General features: G+C 35.6%; 1 protein-coding gene across 6 annotated transcripts in view; it reads left to right on the forward strand.

Annotated features, from left to right (window-relative positions):
- Pde4d (phosphodiesterase 4D) overlaps window positions 1–17,195 on the forward strand; it is a 1,369,518-nt gene that overhangs the window by 340,683 nt on the left and 1,011,640 nt on the right. For 4 of the 6 annotated variants that reach the window (XM_074077451.1, XM_074077450.1, XM_074077455.1 and 1 more), the window contains one exon: window positions 8,871–9,003. In XM_074077451.1, the coding sequence (XP_073933552.1) occupies window positions 8,962–9,003 (42 nt within the window). In that variant the 5' untranslated portion in view covers window positions 8,871–8,961. Of the gene's footprint in view, window positions 1–8,327; window positions 8,457–8,870; window positions 9,004–17,195 lie in introns of those variants that run through there. The other 2 variants (XM_074077453.1, XM_074077456.1) reach the window with 2 other exon arrangements.

Genomic DNA, 17,195 nt, shown 5'->3' on the forward strand with positions numbered 1-17,195 from the left:
GAGTCGGGCAAAAGGACTCCAGCCAGCAGATTGGTAATATTCCCATGTTATATTTTTTCCAACAAAAAATGGTAGAAACATATTTTCCACATTGAGCTCTCTTGGTTCTACGAAACCCAAATCACTTCCTTGCTAATTCAGTTCTTTATTTGCATTTATCTCTGTGTTTCATGAATTTTACAGTCCCAGAAACCAGCACAAAGGGATTTCAATAATTGATTTTCTAGCTTGAGTTTGAAAATCTTTTTTTTAGAGTCACCCTTAAGAAATCCAAAAGAAAAGGGGAAATTGTCTTTTGGTTGATACCCAATGGGGGATGGGAATCACAGTGTCAGGGAGAAAGGAACTTGATTTTTGACTGTCCTTTTCTAACTAAGTCTTTTTCTAGTCTATAGATTCATAAAAGACAGAAGTCTAACATTATATGTGAAATAGCAAACTTGGGTACTCAAAAGCAACAAACAATTTAACAACCCCCCAGAATAATCATATAAACAGAAGCTAGCACTTTCAGTTATATTCTGGAGTAGGAAGAGATAGTTAGTGACTTGTTTTATATTCACTCAAGTACTGAAATAAACAATATGACAACCTCTGAGAACAATCATATAAACAAAAGCTAGCACTTTTAGTTTTACTCTGAAGTATGAAAAGCTGGTTATTGACTTTAATATTCACTCAAATGCTTTCTGTTCTTGGTTCTATATTTCTTTGCTTTCTCAAATTATTAACATTTAGAAAAAAGAAATACTTAACAGTTAAATTGAAAGAATAAACCAAAGAAGTACCTAAATATGAATACTAATATTTTCTTATATTTCTCTCCAGCCTTTCCTCTGTGTATAATTTGTTATAGGATTAGACAACTTCAGTCCTGATTTTTTTCATTTAACATTACAACACTTGCATTTTGTCATGTAATTAAAACATTGTGTAAACATATATATTTTTGTCTGTATAGTGCATTAGTTGGGTCCTCATATTTTAATGAACTATTTCCTTATAATCAGATGTCTAAATTGTTTCTAAATTTTCATTATTATGAGTAGCACTGCCAGGAATATCTTTGCATATAAAACACTTTCCACATTTCAATTTATTTTCTGAATTATTGCATCAAGTATATGACAACATTAAAGTTTTTGGTTGTTATTAGCAAATTCCTTTCAAAGGACTTATGCCATTTTCAAAATCTATCAGCAATATATAAAACACACATATAATTATATAATTAAGTATATGATTATATGATTAAATATATATTATACTACTATCTAGTATTTGTTTTTTGATGGTACTGGGGTTTGGACTCAGACCTTTGAGCTTGCTAGGTAGGTGCTCTATGGCTCTATCTACATCTCCAGGCTTCTAGTATTTTATAAACAAAACAAAACAAAAAACTCTCATAACTTGACTAACTTGGAGACAAACCAAACAGAAACCTTGAGATTTTAATTTTTATTTCTTTGGTAAATAGGTTAAATATTTTCCACATTTTGTTATGTTTCCAATTTTGCAAATTTTGTACTTAGTAATTAAAATGATCACATCTTCCTTATGAAATTTTGACTTAAATTTTAATAAACTTTATTAAGTGGCTGCTAAGTTCAAAACTGTGAACATTATGGAAAAGGCAAAAGAATGATAATGAATTGTTTTCAAACATACGTAGTTTGCAATTTCTAATGGTACAACTTATAGTATGAAAGAGGCCTTAACAAGTACTTTATTCAATTTTCAGCTGAAGAAGTAAAGATTAAACCCATAAAATTCATGAAAAAAATAGAATATTGAAGATGACTTTGTGCTACAACATGTCTTGAGTTAATGGAATTCTAACAAGGTACAAGCCTATTGACTTGGAACAGCAGGGAAAAGATCTTTTGCTGAAATTTGGAGAATAGAAAGAGCTCAGAAAAATGAAAAGAATTTAAGAGCATAAATTTGGGCTGAGAGGTAGAAATCAACAGGTCACTGGGGATAGAGAGATTAGATCAGCCTAACTAGGGTGAAGGGATGATGTTGGGGAATGGAATGTGAAATGAATCAGACACATATAAATCACAGATCACTTGATTCCTGTCATTGAAATACATCATTCAGCCTCTGAGATGCCCCTGCAGAAGATCTCTATAGAGCACAAACTGTAATCTAATTATGCAGGTCCGTTCTTGCGTTGCAAGTAGATTTCTCTGTCTTCAGCAAGAACCAAGTTATTAAACTCTGCTGGGCAAACTACATGGTGTATTTGGTGGAGTTAGTTTTTTAGGAAAAGCAATGCACAGGGCAATATTATCAGCTGGACAGGCACTGACATGGAGTAGAGGAACTTGAGTCTACTTCCTGTGTTGTCCTAGGCAGATACCTTATGCTTCCTATACCAAGATTAACACAGATATACACTGAACTCTCTTGGATCTCAGATTCCACAGCCTGGAGCCTGAGCTTAGATAAGGGAAAGGCTTCACAGGGCACCTGGAAGAAAGAGAGAGAATATAAACAGCTGGAAGCATCCACCATAATCTTTAGGTCTGGACCAAGGTATTCTTTCTGTTAATTCACAATTTTGGAAGGTATGAGGAAATGAGGTACTTTCTTCCTTTGTCCCTGCCCTGGAGCAAATGCTCATGTTATCTACCTTCCCTGTAAGGAAGGAAGTTAGTGGGAATTTAAAAGAGTAAGGCAATAATTTAAACTTTCCCATGACCTAATCTGTGTGCCCCATCTGTGCTTCTTTCCTTTTAACTTTTTTTTTTTTTTTTTTTTTGGTGTTTGGTTCTTGCGTTGCCTCCTCCTAATTTCTTGCCTGCTTATACTTTGGTGGGTAAGACTTGATAATTTAGCCTGTTTTTATTGGGGATTGTCTTTTACAGTGGGGCACTTCTTCTTTAGGTGCCGTATCTAGTTGATTTTTCTTTAAAATCTACTCAAGGGGTTGGGGGCCATTGTTCAGTGGTAGAGCACTTGCCTAGCATGTACAAGGCCCTAGGTTTAATCCCAGTACTACAAAAAAAAAATCTAGTTAAGAGAAGAGACTGCCAATTTAGTTTCACTTTGATGTCTTTGTTATTGTTTGGAGAAAATCAATTTTTTTTCTTTTGATGGTACTGGGGTTTGAACTCAATACTTTGTGCTTGCTAGGCAGGCGCTCTACTGCTTAAGCCATATCTTCAGCCTGAAAAATCTATCTTTTGATGAGGTGGTGAAGATACTAACTTGGAGACAGATCTAACTGATTACCTCTTGATCATTTATACATAACTGTACCCACACACTTCTTTCCCCTCAACTATCAGATAGATAAAATTTGGTGTCTATCTGATAGCTTCATTCAGTGTCTAGCAAATGGATGCTCAATAATCTTTTTAAATTAAAAAGTGGCTTTATGATTCAGAAGCCACCACATACACTGAATTACTCTGTGGAAGAAAAAAGAAAGGAAGAATAGGAAATTCTTCTGAAGTGCATAAAACATACCCAATAGCTTTTCTGATACTTGAGGATAATTGGAACCTTTTTCCACTTTTAAGATTGTGTGTCATTAAGCATTGGCACATTTGCTGTTTAAATGAACAGAATTACATTTGCAGGGAACGTTATCCTTTCCAGAAAACTTTCTGAGATATTATCTACTTAATCCCTGCAACAACCCTGTGAGACAGACTGGGAGACTGGAAGTGGAGTTACTGTTATCTCCACCTCGCAGGGATGCAAACAACTGGTGAAGAGGGAAAAAGAGAAGGAATTTTCCTTCCACACAACTCCTGCATATGACATAGTGACAAAAGTTGAACTGATTTTTTTTGTGATGGCCAGTTCAGGGAGTTTTCTACTACATAAACCCTTAATCTCCAGGAAACAACCCATCTTAACTCCCTTATCCTTGCATCAAAGCTGCCCAATTTATTCAGGTGCTCAGGCTCGGGTTCCTTCTCTGAATGTCCCAGCACCATCTATCTTACTCACCTACTCTCTTCATTTCTATTTCTAAAGTATTTTCCCTGCAGGAGCAGACTCTTTCTTCTCCCTAATTAACTTTTATGTGAAAACTCCTATCATAATGGAATCAAACATGTCGGTGTTTGCTTGCCTGTTTTTTTTAGTGCACCTGGAGGGAGAAACGTTTTCTGCTGTTTCATCGCATTATCTTTGCTGAGGGAGGAATTTGTAGGAACTGAGAAAACTACTTCCTGAGAGGCAACCTTTATATCATTCTTTGGTAGAGGTGCAACTTAGATACATTGTAGTGATTACCCCTTGTTGATAATTAAAATGCATTAGTTTGTGATATCAGCAGCAAAGCAGTGTAGCAGTGTGGATAAAAAGGCAGGCCATGAAGACAGACAGATCAGGTTGGAATCCTGGCTCTGCTGTTTACTGGGCAATTGACTTTACTTTCTGGAGCCAATTTCCTCTTTATGCAATGGGGATAATATATTAACAATGTCTATCCCACAGAGTTAGTGAGAAGATAAATGATAGGTATTCTTTTCAGAATGAATGAGGTATCAGAAAAATGCAATCCACATGCTAGATTGCAGACCACATTTGCATGGCACATCTTCCATTTCTCCTACAGTCCCTCTCTGTACTCTCTGCCCTATCATCAGAGGTTTCTGCCCTGGAAGGCTGATCAGACAGAAGCAAATGCATCAGCAGCTTCCTTTGCCCTCTGGTGCAGTAACATTTGGCTAGTGAGGAGTCATGGCAGGAGATCAGAAGGAAGAGAAAGCAAGGTCATGTGCTTCACCTAATCTCCTTTCTTCCTAAGAGTAACTGTGTCCCAGACAGTAACCTTCCTTATGTAAGCAGCCCACTGAGCATGACTCTCTCCTCCTGGGTATTGGTCACTAAGCCCTTTCCTTGCCCCCTGGGCAAGGTATGTAAAAACTCCACCATTGCCAGCTCCAGAGGTTGCACTGTCTTACATCTTACATAGTCTTTACAAAACCCTCTTTAAGTGATCCTAATAGTACCCTGATACATGGTTCAATACTACTTAGCTAAAAGTATATGTGTCTAATTATATTTTGGTTGAGGGAGTTTAGTATTTTTAGGACAAAAAATAAGAATTAGTTGTTTTTGTTGTTGTTTGCCATTTGGTAGTAACAGAAAAAAAAAAGATAGTGATGGTGGTGACTATGATGACAAGTTCCATGTCATCTCTTATGTGCCAAGAATTCTCGTAGACACTACTTTATCAACATTATCTTCTTCGTGCTCAACACACACACACATGTATTAAGATCTCCCTTTTGCTTGAAGAGGACAAGTCACTTACCTAAAGCAACACAGAATGCCGGTGGAGAGTTTATATTCCAAGGTCTACACTCTTTTGCGAACTCCAGTTTATGAGAAGGCCTATCTCATACAGTCAGGTTTCAATTAAATCCATTTGCTTACTCAAATTTCTATAGGTTTTAAATTCCTATGGGAAAGTATCTCTTAATGATGGTCTTTCAAAGCTTTCAATTCAAATTTGTTAAAAACTTGACTAATTTAGCAAACCTTATCAGGACAAATCCACTTTTTGTCTGGTTTGACTGATTTGTTAATTTAAAATCATTGAGTCACTAGCTCATTAGAAGTACCACTTCTTGCCTGTCTCCCTAAGGGTTCTCATTATATACGGAATGAATAATTTAATACTTTCAATGAGTTTTCCCTCTGATAATGTGTAAGTTTATCACAGCATTTATCTAGATATTTTTTCTCCTGAGGTATAGAATATTTAATTTGTAGTTAGTATTATTTCTCTCTGCTTCCTTTCTGAGGACCTATAAAATGCTCAGGGTCAAGGGTCTCCGCTTCCTTTCTGAGGACCTATAAAATGCTCAGGGTCACAAGTGTCTGTAAAGGTGTCTAAGTTCTTGGAGGTATACTAGTGAATACTTTTCCTTTGAGGATTAGTTCTTTCTCCAAACTTTCCTCTCTTTAAAAAAAAACTCCATACAACTCAATGAAAGAGTATTTTCCTAGGAGCTCACATTTGATTGTGCATTTTTCTTTAACTTTCAGGCAAGCATTCATCAAGCTTGGAAGAAGGCTTTGTCCATTGGTACCTTTCAGGTCCCCAAATTATATGTAGGGATATTCTTAGTAATAATAAACTCCATTTTTCTCTTTCTAACTATACCTTGCTATTGGGGATGTCTGGCCTCCTTAAGTATATCTCCCTTTGATTTTCAGAAATTGTGAAGGGATTGCTTCACATATGTTCCATGAAAGTTTTTCTTTTTTTCTTTGTAAGCCTTGAGAGAGTGCAGTGCAGATTGCTGGAGAGATTAGTGAAGGTTCCTGCCCATGGGGTGCTGAAGGATGGGTTTTTTCTCTTCCATCTTCCCCATCTTCCACTTGTATTTTTAAAAATGTTTCTATTAGTATATGATAGTTATACAGAGGGTTCCTTGGTGACATTTCCATATATATATATATATTATAGCTTTGTTTGGTTCATCCCTTTCATTATTCTCCCTCTTCCCTCTCCTCTTTCTCAAATGGCTTCAACAGGTTTCAGTGTTCCATATTTATACATGTATAGAAAGTACCTCAACCACATTCACCCTCCTTCACCCTCATCATTCACCCTCCCTGAACAGGAGCTGTTTTATGTTCCTGTCCTTCACTGTTTAAGTCGCTGTTCATTGTGCAGGGGAGTTTTGCCTGAGTAGTTTGTCTGTAAGTATACTGTACTTTAACCAGTCTAACCCCCTCTACTACTCTTCCTTACCTTTTCCCCTACCTTGTATTGTTCAACAGTTTTCAGTGTGTTTCATGTGTCTTGTTCCAGCACACATGTGATGTATTCAATATTATTCACTCTCCGTCATTCTTTTCTTCTTTTCCTACTCACCTAGTCTCCTCTAAAGTACTACTTTTGGAAATATTTTGCAGATATATGCATGTAGATATAATAATGCTTGTATTTGTATTTGGATCTGTCTTCCATATATGAGAGAAAACATGTGACCTTTGTCTTTCTGAATCTGGCTTGCTTTACATAACATGATGTTCTCCAGTTCATCCATTTACCTAAAAACCACAAAATTTCATTCTTTTTTATGGCTGAATAATATTCTATTATATATATACATACACATATATATGTATACATATATCTCACATTTTCTTAACATATTGGTCAGTTGTGGGGCATCTGAGCTTTTTCCATAGCTTGGTTATTGTGAATAATGGTGCAGTAAATGTGGATGTGCCAATGACTTTATCCTAACTTACTTTCCTTTGGATATAAGCCTAGCAGTGGTATTGCTAGATCATATGATAGTTCTGTTTCTAGGTTTCTGAGGAGCCTCCATACTGCTTTCCATAGTGGTAATTTACAAAGTGGTAATTTACATTCCCACCAGCAGGGTATAAGTGTTCTTTCCCCACACATCCTTGACAAAACTTGTTGTCATTTGTGTTCTTGATGGCAGCCATTCTAACAGGAGTGAGGTGGAATTCTTATGTGGGTTTGATGTGCGTTTCCTTTATGGCCAGGGATGTTGAGCTTTTCTTCATGTGTTTTTTTGGCCATTTGTGCTTCTTACTTTAAAATATTTCTGTTCTGTTCTATTGCCCATTGCTTCATTGGGTCATTGATTCTTTGAGAGTTCAGTGTTTTGAGTTCCCTGTAAATTCTGGACATTAATTCCTTGTTGGATGGCAAAGATTTTCTTCCATTTTGTGGGTTGCCTCTTCAGTCTGGTGATCATTGCCTTTGCTGTGCAAAAGCTTTTTGGTTTCATGTAGTATTTCTTAAAGCAAATAGTTATTTTGCTTTATTTTTCTTTTTAATGTATAACTCACAGTACTTTGTACTTAGATATTTTCAATTGTTTTAGCAAAATCAGTTCCTTCAGACCTTGATTGCTATTACTCTTTTCCCTAAACTTCAGATACAAGTTGTTCTGAGAAGATTAGAACAAATCCAAATGAAAGAGGTACATGCATATTGTTATGCATCAGTCAGCATTTCACATTGTCAGAGTTTTTGTGTTTTTGTCAAGTCCATTTGCCTTATCTTCTTTTCCTTAGGTAAGTTTTTTCCCAAAAGGAACTTCAGCCCACATGCAAATATACCCTATGAATGTGCACGTCCAGATGTGGTACAATATTAGAAACAAACACATTACATGTGACTATTCAATTTTCTCTTTCTTCAAAACACAGACTCTTCTTCCAAGTGTCTGGTTTTTGAAAAGGTTGCATAATGAGGTTATCCATGTCTCATAAGTGACAACTGTTTAGAAATAATCTTTGAAATAGCAGTTATTGCTTAATTAGGCAAACTGCTCTTAGCTTCCCTCAAGCACTCTGTATAACTTCTTTCAACTGAAGGACTGCAGAACTCACTAAACTGACTGCAGAGCCACTGGAATGCCCTCGCTCTCCTGTGGATTTATTGCTAATGAAAGAAGAGCTATGATGCACAGCTCAGGTTCTTCCCTTCACATGTGTGTATGATTCTTCCTGTGAGGGACAAGGCTACCTTGGTGGTCCCTTACTGGACAATTGAAGGGATCCTATCTGTCCCAGACAGAATTAGCACATAACACAATTCAGATTCTTCCTTGTTTCATATATGTAACTTTAGGTTGTGGTTACCATACCTATTCATTTCAGTCACTAAAAAAAGTAGACTGTACTATTTAATAGAAAACAGATGGTGCTTAAAATCTCTAAATAACATTTAACAAAAGCTGTTTTGAGAATGTTGCTTGTGTGTACTTCTACTGCTTTAAACACATCAACATTTTAGCTTGTTCTGATGAATTATTTAAGAATTACTGTCCTAGTCTTAAGACAGCATTTCAAAGTGCACGTGTTAATCATATACTTGATTAAACATTTCCTTGCCTTTTTTTCAGCATTCCAGTTGGCTTTTGAGTGGATAATTGTTGCAGTGAGAGCACTGACGTTGGAAACAACTAGTGCTGTGTGAATTACCTAAACACCATCATGAAAAGAAATACATGTGATTTGCTTTCTCGGAGCAAAAGTGTAAGTACCTTTTATTTTCATCTTTCCTAAAATTCACTGCATTTCACTGTATTTTTTTGGATTTTAATACTAAGCTATTATGATTAGGCTTGTGGGAAACCTTTTGTTAACTTTCAGTTCTCTAACTGTATGCAACTTATTAACAAATGAAGATTTGTTTGTTTGGCTTGGTTGATGTTTGGTCAAATTCTCTTTCAGTCAGTTTACATGCCTTCCGTTTCATTCACATAAGCCTGTTGAATACCCAATGATATTGAATACCCTGATTTTTGAATGCAAGCAACAAATACACAGTTAAAAATTGAAATTGAAGAAATTTATGTCTAAAACTTTCATCAAACTTTCTGGGCAGGTCCTAAAGTATGCATTGAAATTATGTGAAAGATACTTGTAACCCTCTCACACCCTCTGAAATTCCAGCCCTTGCATAATCTACTATCTTGGCATAGGTCTCTAATGCTCCTTTTCATCTTCTTTGAAACATTTTTAGGTGAGAATCCTGAGGCCCTGGTGAAGGTTAAACATTTTCCAGTTACTTGGAAATTCATGATAAGTTATCAAATTCATAATTTTAAGTTTCTTATTAACTTATGAAAAAAAAAGAACAAATAGAGCAACTCAAAGAAAGCTACACAAAACAAGAATGAATGTAGACTGTTAATTTCCATCAGGCAAGCTCTAAGAACATATCCCTTTGTTCATTTACCCAAGGGGGAGAAGGCATCCAAACAGATGTGATTGTGACGTAGGAACATTCATTTGAAGGCATCAGAAAAACCACAAGTGCAAACACATTTCTCTAGTATGGGAACGCTTTGTGTTACATCCAGTGTCTATTGTGAGGGCCCAAAGCCCTCTTTCATTCTTTCTATAGAATTAGAAGCTAGCTTTTAAGAGTATATGAAGATGAAAGTATGGGTAGCCAACAGGGTTTCTTTACAAAATGAAGATATTCTACTTGTCTTTCATACAGAGAGGTATGCCAATCCTTTCACTGAGTACTGTGTTTAATAACCAACCAGTGACTTTAATATGCTCTGAGGGAAACTTCATATTCATTTGTTTTTCTAGTTGGTGTTTTGTTGTGTGGATTTTGCATAAAATAAAGGGCCACAGAGTTGCTCATTGTAATAGGAATGACCTGCATGCAAATTACCAAATGGCAAATACATTTTTCTGTTACTGAGTTTTCTTATTATGAATTACATATGAAAGCAAACCACTAACATAATTCTTCCTTTTTTGTTGAATTTCAGAAAAAAGTGATATGAGAAAGATGTGTAAAGGCAAAAAGGAAAGTATTTTGGATAATTAGAATGTATCATTATACACTTCCCTGTTCTGGAAGGAAAACATTCTAAAAGCAAATAATTAACTGAACTGTGACTTTAAGGAACTTCAAGTACTTAGTGATGCTAAAACATTTCTTACTTATATTTGTTTTATGCAAATTTTTCCATCTTGTTGGAAAGGTTCAGCTTTCCAGATTAAGAGAACCTGAATTGCCTGCATTTGTTCAAATGTCAACAGTAGAGCTCTCATTTTACTTCTTCCTAGCGTCTTCAAAATCTACTGGCACAAAGAAAATGCTTCTACTTAATTAAGTGACTCTAAGCAGAAGATTATTCCCTATCAGAGAAAAGAGCCAGACTTTTTGGCTACAAGTTGTCATTTAAGGCTTCAAAAGTCTACTTTGCATTGGTCCAGGAACATCACCCCCCATTCCTTAAGACTTTGTCATTAGAGAATCCAAAATTGTGCACTACACTTGGAAGTAGATTTTTCCTGTTTTTGTTGAAGAAAGTTTGAACAATTGATTTAATTTAGAATCTAAGAATATTCTTCTTTGGCAATAGGAGATTTGAAAATCCAGAGAATGTTTTAAATGTTAAAACAGTTTCTGTTCCCTCTACAAGTCACTCTGTGGGTCTTGTATCTGTCACTGTAAATTAAGACAATCAAAAGAGAAGGGAAAAAAGACTGTCTTTAAGTAATCATCTTATTAGGGAGTACACCTCACTGAAGAGGTTCCAGTGTAGTTTGCAAAATGACTTAGCCAGTCTCTATATTGTATAAAAGATTCAGGCATAAAATGGGTAGTAAAACTAGGCAAGACTTCTGTTTATCACCAGTTTTGAGTTTCTGTGATTCCAGTTCATATGCTCATTCATAAATTGAACATCAATTTCCAAGTAAACTTATAAATGAAGGCACCTGTGGCAAAGAAAATATATTAGTCAGATTGGCCTATCTCATAACAAAATATCATAGGCTAGGAGACTTAAACAGAAATTTAGCTCCTGAAAATTCTGGAGACTGTGAAGTCCAAGATCAAAGTGCCAGCCAATTCAGTTCCCAGGAAGGGCTCTTTTGCTGGCTTGCTGATGTCTTGCAAACATCACCTTCTCAGGGATCCTCACAGCTTAGAAAGAAAGAACAAGGTCTCTGAGGTCTCTTCATACTAGGTCACTATTCCATTATTTGAGTTCTGTCTTCATGACTTCATTTACTCATTAATTTCAGAGGTCCCACCTCCAAATACTATCATATTAGGAGTTCAGCTATGACATTCTACCATGAATTTAGGTGAGACAGAAGCATTTAGTCCATAATAGAGTTAAACTCTTCTTTCTTTTTTTCTTTCTTTCTTTCTCTCTCTTTTTTTCTTCCTTCCTTCCTTCCTTCTTTCTTTCTTTCTCTCTTTATTTTTCTTTCTCTCTTTTTTCTCTCTTTCTTTCCCTTCCTTACTTTCTTCCTTTTCTTTCTCTTTTTTTTTTTTGTGATATTAGAGATTGAATCCAAGGTCTTGAGCATGCTAATTAAGGACTCTACCTTTTGAGCAACACTCCCTTTAGTTTGTATTTTGTTTTTGAGATAGGATCTCATGAATTTTTGCCTGGGCTGACTTCAAACTCAATCCTCCTGTCTCTGCCTCCTGAGTAGATAGGGTTACAGAAATGCACCATCATGCCTGTCCAGAATTTTTTTTTTCTGTCCTGGAGTTTGAACTCAGGGCCTACACCTTGCCACCAGCCCTTTTTTGTGATGATTTTTTTCAAGATAGGGTCTTGTGAACTATTTCCCAGGGCTGGCTTCAAACCACAATCCTCCTGATCTCTGCCCCTTGAGTAGTAGGGTTATAGACATGATATTTAAGTCCAAAGGATGGTGACCAATACTATACAATCAACATATTCTCTCAACTTTGTATTACTGAAAATGATCTGATTCATATCTTTTTAAAAATTTATGGAGTTTATGTTAGGGGAACTCTTCATGATGATATTTATTATCCTCTTCATAGATTGAGAAACTAAATTCAATTTTATTCAAGACTATTTCCCCTTTCATCACTATTCTTGTTTTGCTTATTTTATATTGCTTGTTTTTAGCATCCAACACAATGACACAGGTTTCTGAAGTACCTTATCGTATTGATGGATTTACCAGTTGAGTTAATTTTTCAAAGATTTATAAATTTCATACTGGATAGTCTGAGTAACCCTTATTTCCTCTGCCAAAACCCACTACCTCACTGCTTTTTTCTTAATCAGGAAGGAGAATGAAAAGTTCAGATAAGAGGATGGGTATAAAATTCCCATACTAATAGTATATTTTTAAATCAGAGGTTATTTAAAAAACTTAAAACACTATTCTGTACAGTATCTCGGTTGATAGTCTCTGAGCTCATGAATTTTCATAAATGTCATCTGGTGGGTAAGCTGGATAAATTTTGATTTTCTTCATTTATCAAACCTCTTGTGTATTGAATTATAAAGTATCTTGTAGGATTTTACATTAAATTCCCAATTTCCCAGTCCCCGAACAATTTTCTTCCCACAAGTTTGAAGCGATTCAAGATATTATCTGCTCAATTGGATTTGTTGTTTTCTTGATGAAATTGCCCTCTGTTTGACTTAGGATTCTTTGGATATTCTACATTTAGATAAATGTGTCACTTACCAGATGTCTTTAATTAAGTTCCCTGTTCTTTTTGATAGAAATGTTGTTTAGTATTTCTTCAAAACTGGAAACAAGTTCTGTCTGTTTGGAAGGCACAGGGTATCCAGAAAATTCTTTTCATACTGAATTTAAAGCCCCACCTAAATAGGCTGCCAGTTTTGAATCCAGAAGCTGGGATCCCATCTGGTGAAATATGCCCAGCAGGCTCTCTAAAATTGCTCCTTGTCACAGATAACTTTAAAAATATTGTCCAAAGTTTACAAACCAACTGTATTCTATTTTTTAAAAAATAAACTTTTTCCAGTTGTCCCTTTACATTGCCAATTGGCAGCAATTATTCTCCTAATGACCCAGGGTGAGTATACCATTTCATCTGTGTTTCATTCTGTCAATGGCCATCTAGAGATGGTAGACCAAACAGAAATTTGGAAAGGATGATACATTTTGTTATGGCACGTCAGAGCTGTATGCATTTGTTTCTCCTTACAATTACTCTGTAAGATAGATTGTTTGGGGGTGGGGTTATGGTTGAAGTAAAAATAATGGTTCCTTTCTCAGATTAGCCTCATTTCTCTGCTATCTTCATCACTACCTAAGGTATAAGATTGACATAGTTGTAACATCATAGAGTCCTGACAAAGTTCAGTCACTTGTTTTCACTCCTTAGGGTCCAAAGAAGGTCAGGGGAGATCATACAACTAAAATAATATTATTGCCTTGAGTTTTTAAACAATAAACTGAGGTAAGAATTTATAGTTTTAGAGATTTCATTTCTTTGGCTATTATTTCTGTCTTCCAACTTGTGTTTACCAACAGTGGCTACTGGGTGTTAGGCTTTGGGCATCCGGTATGAATAAAATGTTGGATTCCTCTGCTCTCATAGAGCATATTTGACAACTGAATTTATAACTTTCATAATTTATTAAAATTATTTCATCATCCTGTCACCCCAACCCTGATCACTCAAGTCTATCCTGTTATAATCTTTATATTCTTCTTTATGGGGTGTCTAAAGTCTTGTATTTCACCAATCTCCATGTGTTTGCTCTTTAATCACACTGTGGGTATCCTATTTGGAAGAGTTATATTTTGAAATGTGAATAATGTACCCAAATTGTCAATTATGCTCATTGTTGCAGAAACAGATTATTTTAGAGTTGTTAAAAAGAAGTTTTCTCAGATAATCAACAATAGTATAAGAATAGCCCAGAGTATAAATGAATGTGGGTATGGCAAGAAAAGTCTGAAAGAATAGGAACTGATCAGTGACTATTTGCTTTGAAACCAGTCATATGTCATATGACTTTTCCAGCAGCCAAAGTCAATCACTGCATTGTTGTTTTAGAAAAAACTTCCACTTTTTTTCAATATCATGATGTGTTTGCTATTTCATTTTGGAGTACTTTTAAGTGGGAACTGAATTGAATTCCAAATGATTATGTCCAGGAAATAATTGCATATATTGCACTTAATAATAAAAAAAACCAAAGATATATAAAAATGTGGAGAGTCTTTGTTGAGTTGAAAATCAATATTAAAAAATGTTTCTTACAGATACTATCTCTCTACAGCCAGGTAAAATTTTAAAGAAAATCATACTCTTTTTTTTTGGAGTTTTAAAATATTTTTTCTAACAAAGCTTACTTATTTCTAACTGAAGCCAACTTCCCATCTTTAAAATTTTTAAATTAATTATTATCTTTTCTCTTTCAAATGGCAACCAATAAGCAAGTGTTTAGAATGCTAAAAAAATAAATTAAATTATCAATGTGTTTACTTTGTTTCCCATAAGCAATGCTTTCTGGGACAGCATGGAGATGGTCCCTAAAGTCCTGAGTTATAGTCTTGGCTTTGTATCTATGCATCTTGATGCAAAAAATGGGAATAAATAAACTTTAAATAATTAGATGTGTTATCACATACTCCCAAAACTTAGTATGATTGCTTTCAAGGGTAACAAAAGGGTAAAAGTATTAAAAGCACATTGCAAAATAAAAGCAAAGGAACAAAACCCCAAACTATCAAAGCCACCAAAAGAAATGTTATACAACATTCAATTTTGTGATATGATTTGCTACCAGATACTGTAATCCTTAAGGATCCATAAATCATCAGCAACACCACCAACAACAGATGTTGGCGAGGATGCGGGAAAAAGGAACCCTCTTACACTGTTGGTGGGGATGTAAACTAGTACAACCACTCTGGAAAAAAATTTGGAGGCTACTTAAAAAGCTAGACATTGATCTACCATTTGATCCAGCAATACCACTCTTGGGGATATACCCAAAAGACTGTGACACAGGTTACTCCAGAGGCACCTGCACACCCATGTTTATTGCGGCACTATTCACAATAGCCAGGTTATGGAAACAGCCAAGATGCCCCACCACTGACAAGTGGATTAAGAAAATGTGGTATCTATACACAATGGAATTTTATGCAGCCATGAAGAAGAACGAAATGTTATCTTTCGCTGGTAAATGGATGGAATTGGAGAACATCATTCTGAGTGAGGTTAGCCTGGCCCAAAAGACCAAAAATCGTATTTCTCCCTCATATGTGGACATTAGATCAAGGGTAAACACAACAATGGGATTGAACTTTGAGCACATGATAAAAGCTTTAGCACACAAGGGAGGGGTGAGGATAGGTAAGACACCTAAAAAATTAGCTAGCATTTGTTGCCCTTAATGCAGAGAAACTAAAGCAGATATCTTAAAGCAACTGAGGCCAATAGGAAAAGGGGACCAGGAACTAGAGAAAAGGTTAGATCAAAAAGAATTAACCTAGAAGGTAACACACATGCACAGGAAATCAATGTGAGTCAATGCCCTGTATAGCTATCCTTATCTCAACCAGCAAAACCCCTTGTTCCTTCCTATTATTGCTTATACTCTCTCTACAACAAAATTAGAAATAAGGGCAAAATAGTTTCTGCTGGGTATTGAGGGGGTGGGGGGGAGAGGGAGGGGGCAGAGTGGGTGGTAAGGGAGGGGGTGGGGGCAGAGGGGAGAAATGACCCAAGCCTTGTATGCACATATGAATAATAAAAGAAAAAAAAGGATCCATCAAGACACTAAATCATCATCAACAATAAAGCAGCTTTACTTTTATTTTTCAAAAAGTTCATTCTTGTCACTTCACAAGCTCCTTTTTTTTGTGGGACTGGGTTTGAACTCAGGGGTTTGTTCTGGCAAAGCATGTGTTCTACTGCTTGAACCATACCTCAAGCCCAATTTTTTTTCTGGTTATTTTTTGGAGATGGAGTCTTGCTAACTATTTGCCCAGGCAAACTTTTTTTAAGGCAGAAATAGTATTTGCCTCTGTATTTATTATCCTACACAAGCTACCCAGCTTTTGGCAAACAATTACAAGACAAATGAGAAGGCAAGAGAAAACATTCCAAAGTAACAATATCCAGAAGTCTCTCATACATGGAATAAATGTTGGAATTATCAGACAAGTAACTATGATTAGTATGTTGAAGGCTGTAATGGAAAAGCTGCAACACATGACAACAGATGGGCGATTTCAGTAGAGATGAAACTTTCATGAAGAATCAGAATCAGGTGGAGATGCTTTCATGAAGAAATAGGTGGAAATGCTAGAAATAAAAGTAAAAACATAGTAAGAGATAAAGAATGTCTTTAGACTTATTAGTGGACTTGACATAGCTAAGGAAATAATTAGTGAACTTGAAGATAAATCAGCAGAAATCACCCAAGCTGTTATACAAAGAGGACAAAATAGTGTGTCTGTGTGTATGTATGTTTGTGTGAGAGAGATCATCCAATATCTCTTACACCATTTAATACAATATTAAATGGTATAATATGTGCAATTAAAATCAGAGGAGAAGAAAGAAAAAAATCTGTAGAAGAAATAAATTTTTTCCAAAATTGATGGCAGACTCCAAATAACAGACTCAAAAACCTCAGAGTACACCAAAGAAGAGACATGTTAATAAACACACACATAGAGATAGAGATAGAGATATCACATTAAAATTTCCAAAAAGCAAATGCAAAGAGAAAATCTTGAAGTCAAGATGAAAAAGAGACAAATTACCTATAGAGACCCAGTAAATTTTCCTATAGAAATGATGAGAGGAGGAAGACAAAGGAATGGTCTCTTTAAAGTACTGAAACAAACAAAAAACCAAAAACAAGCAAACAGAAAACCCACCTGTCAACCCAGAATTCTAGACTCAGTAAAAATATATTTAA

This window comes from Castor canadensis, chromosome 6 (assembly GCF_047511655.1).
Source record: "Castor canadensis chromosome 6, mCasCan1.hap1v2, whole genome shotgun sequence".
Lineage (NCBI taxonomy): Eukaryota > Metazoa > Chordata > Mammalia > Rodentia > Castoridae > Castor > Castor canadensis.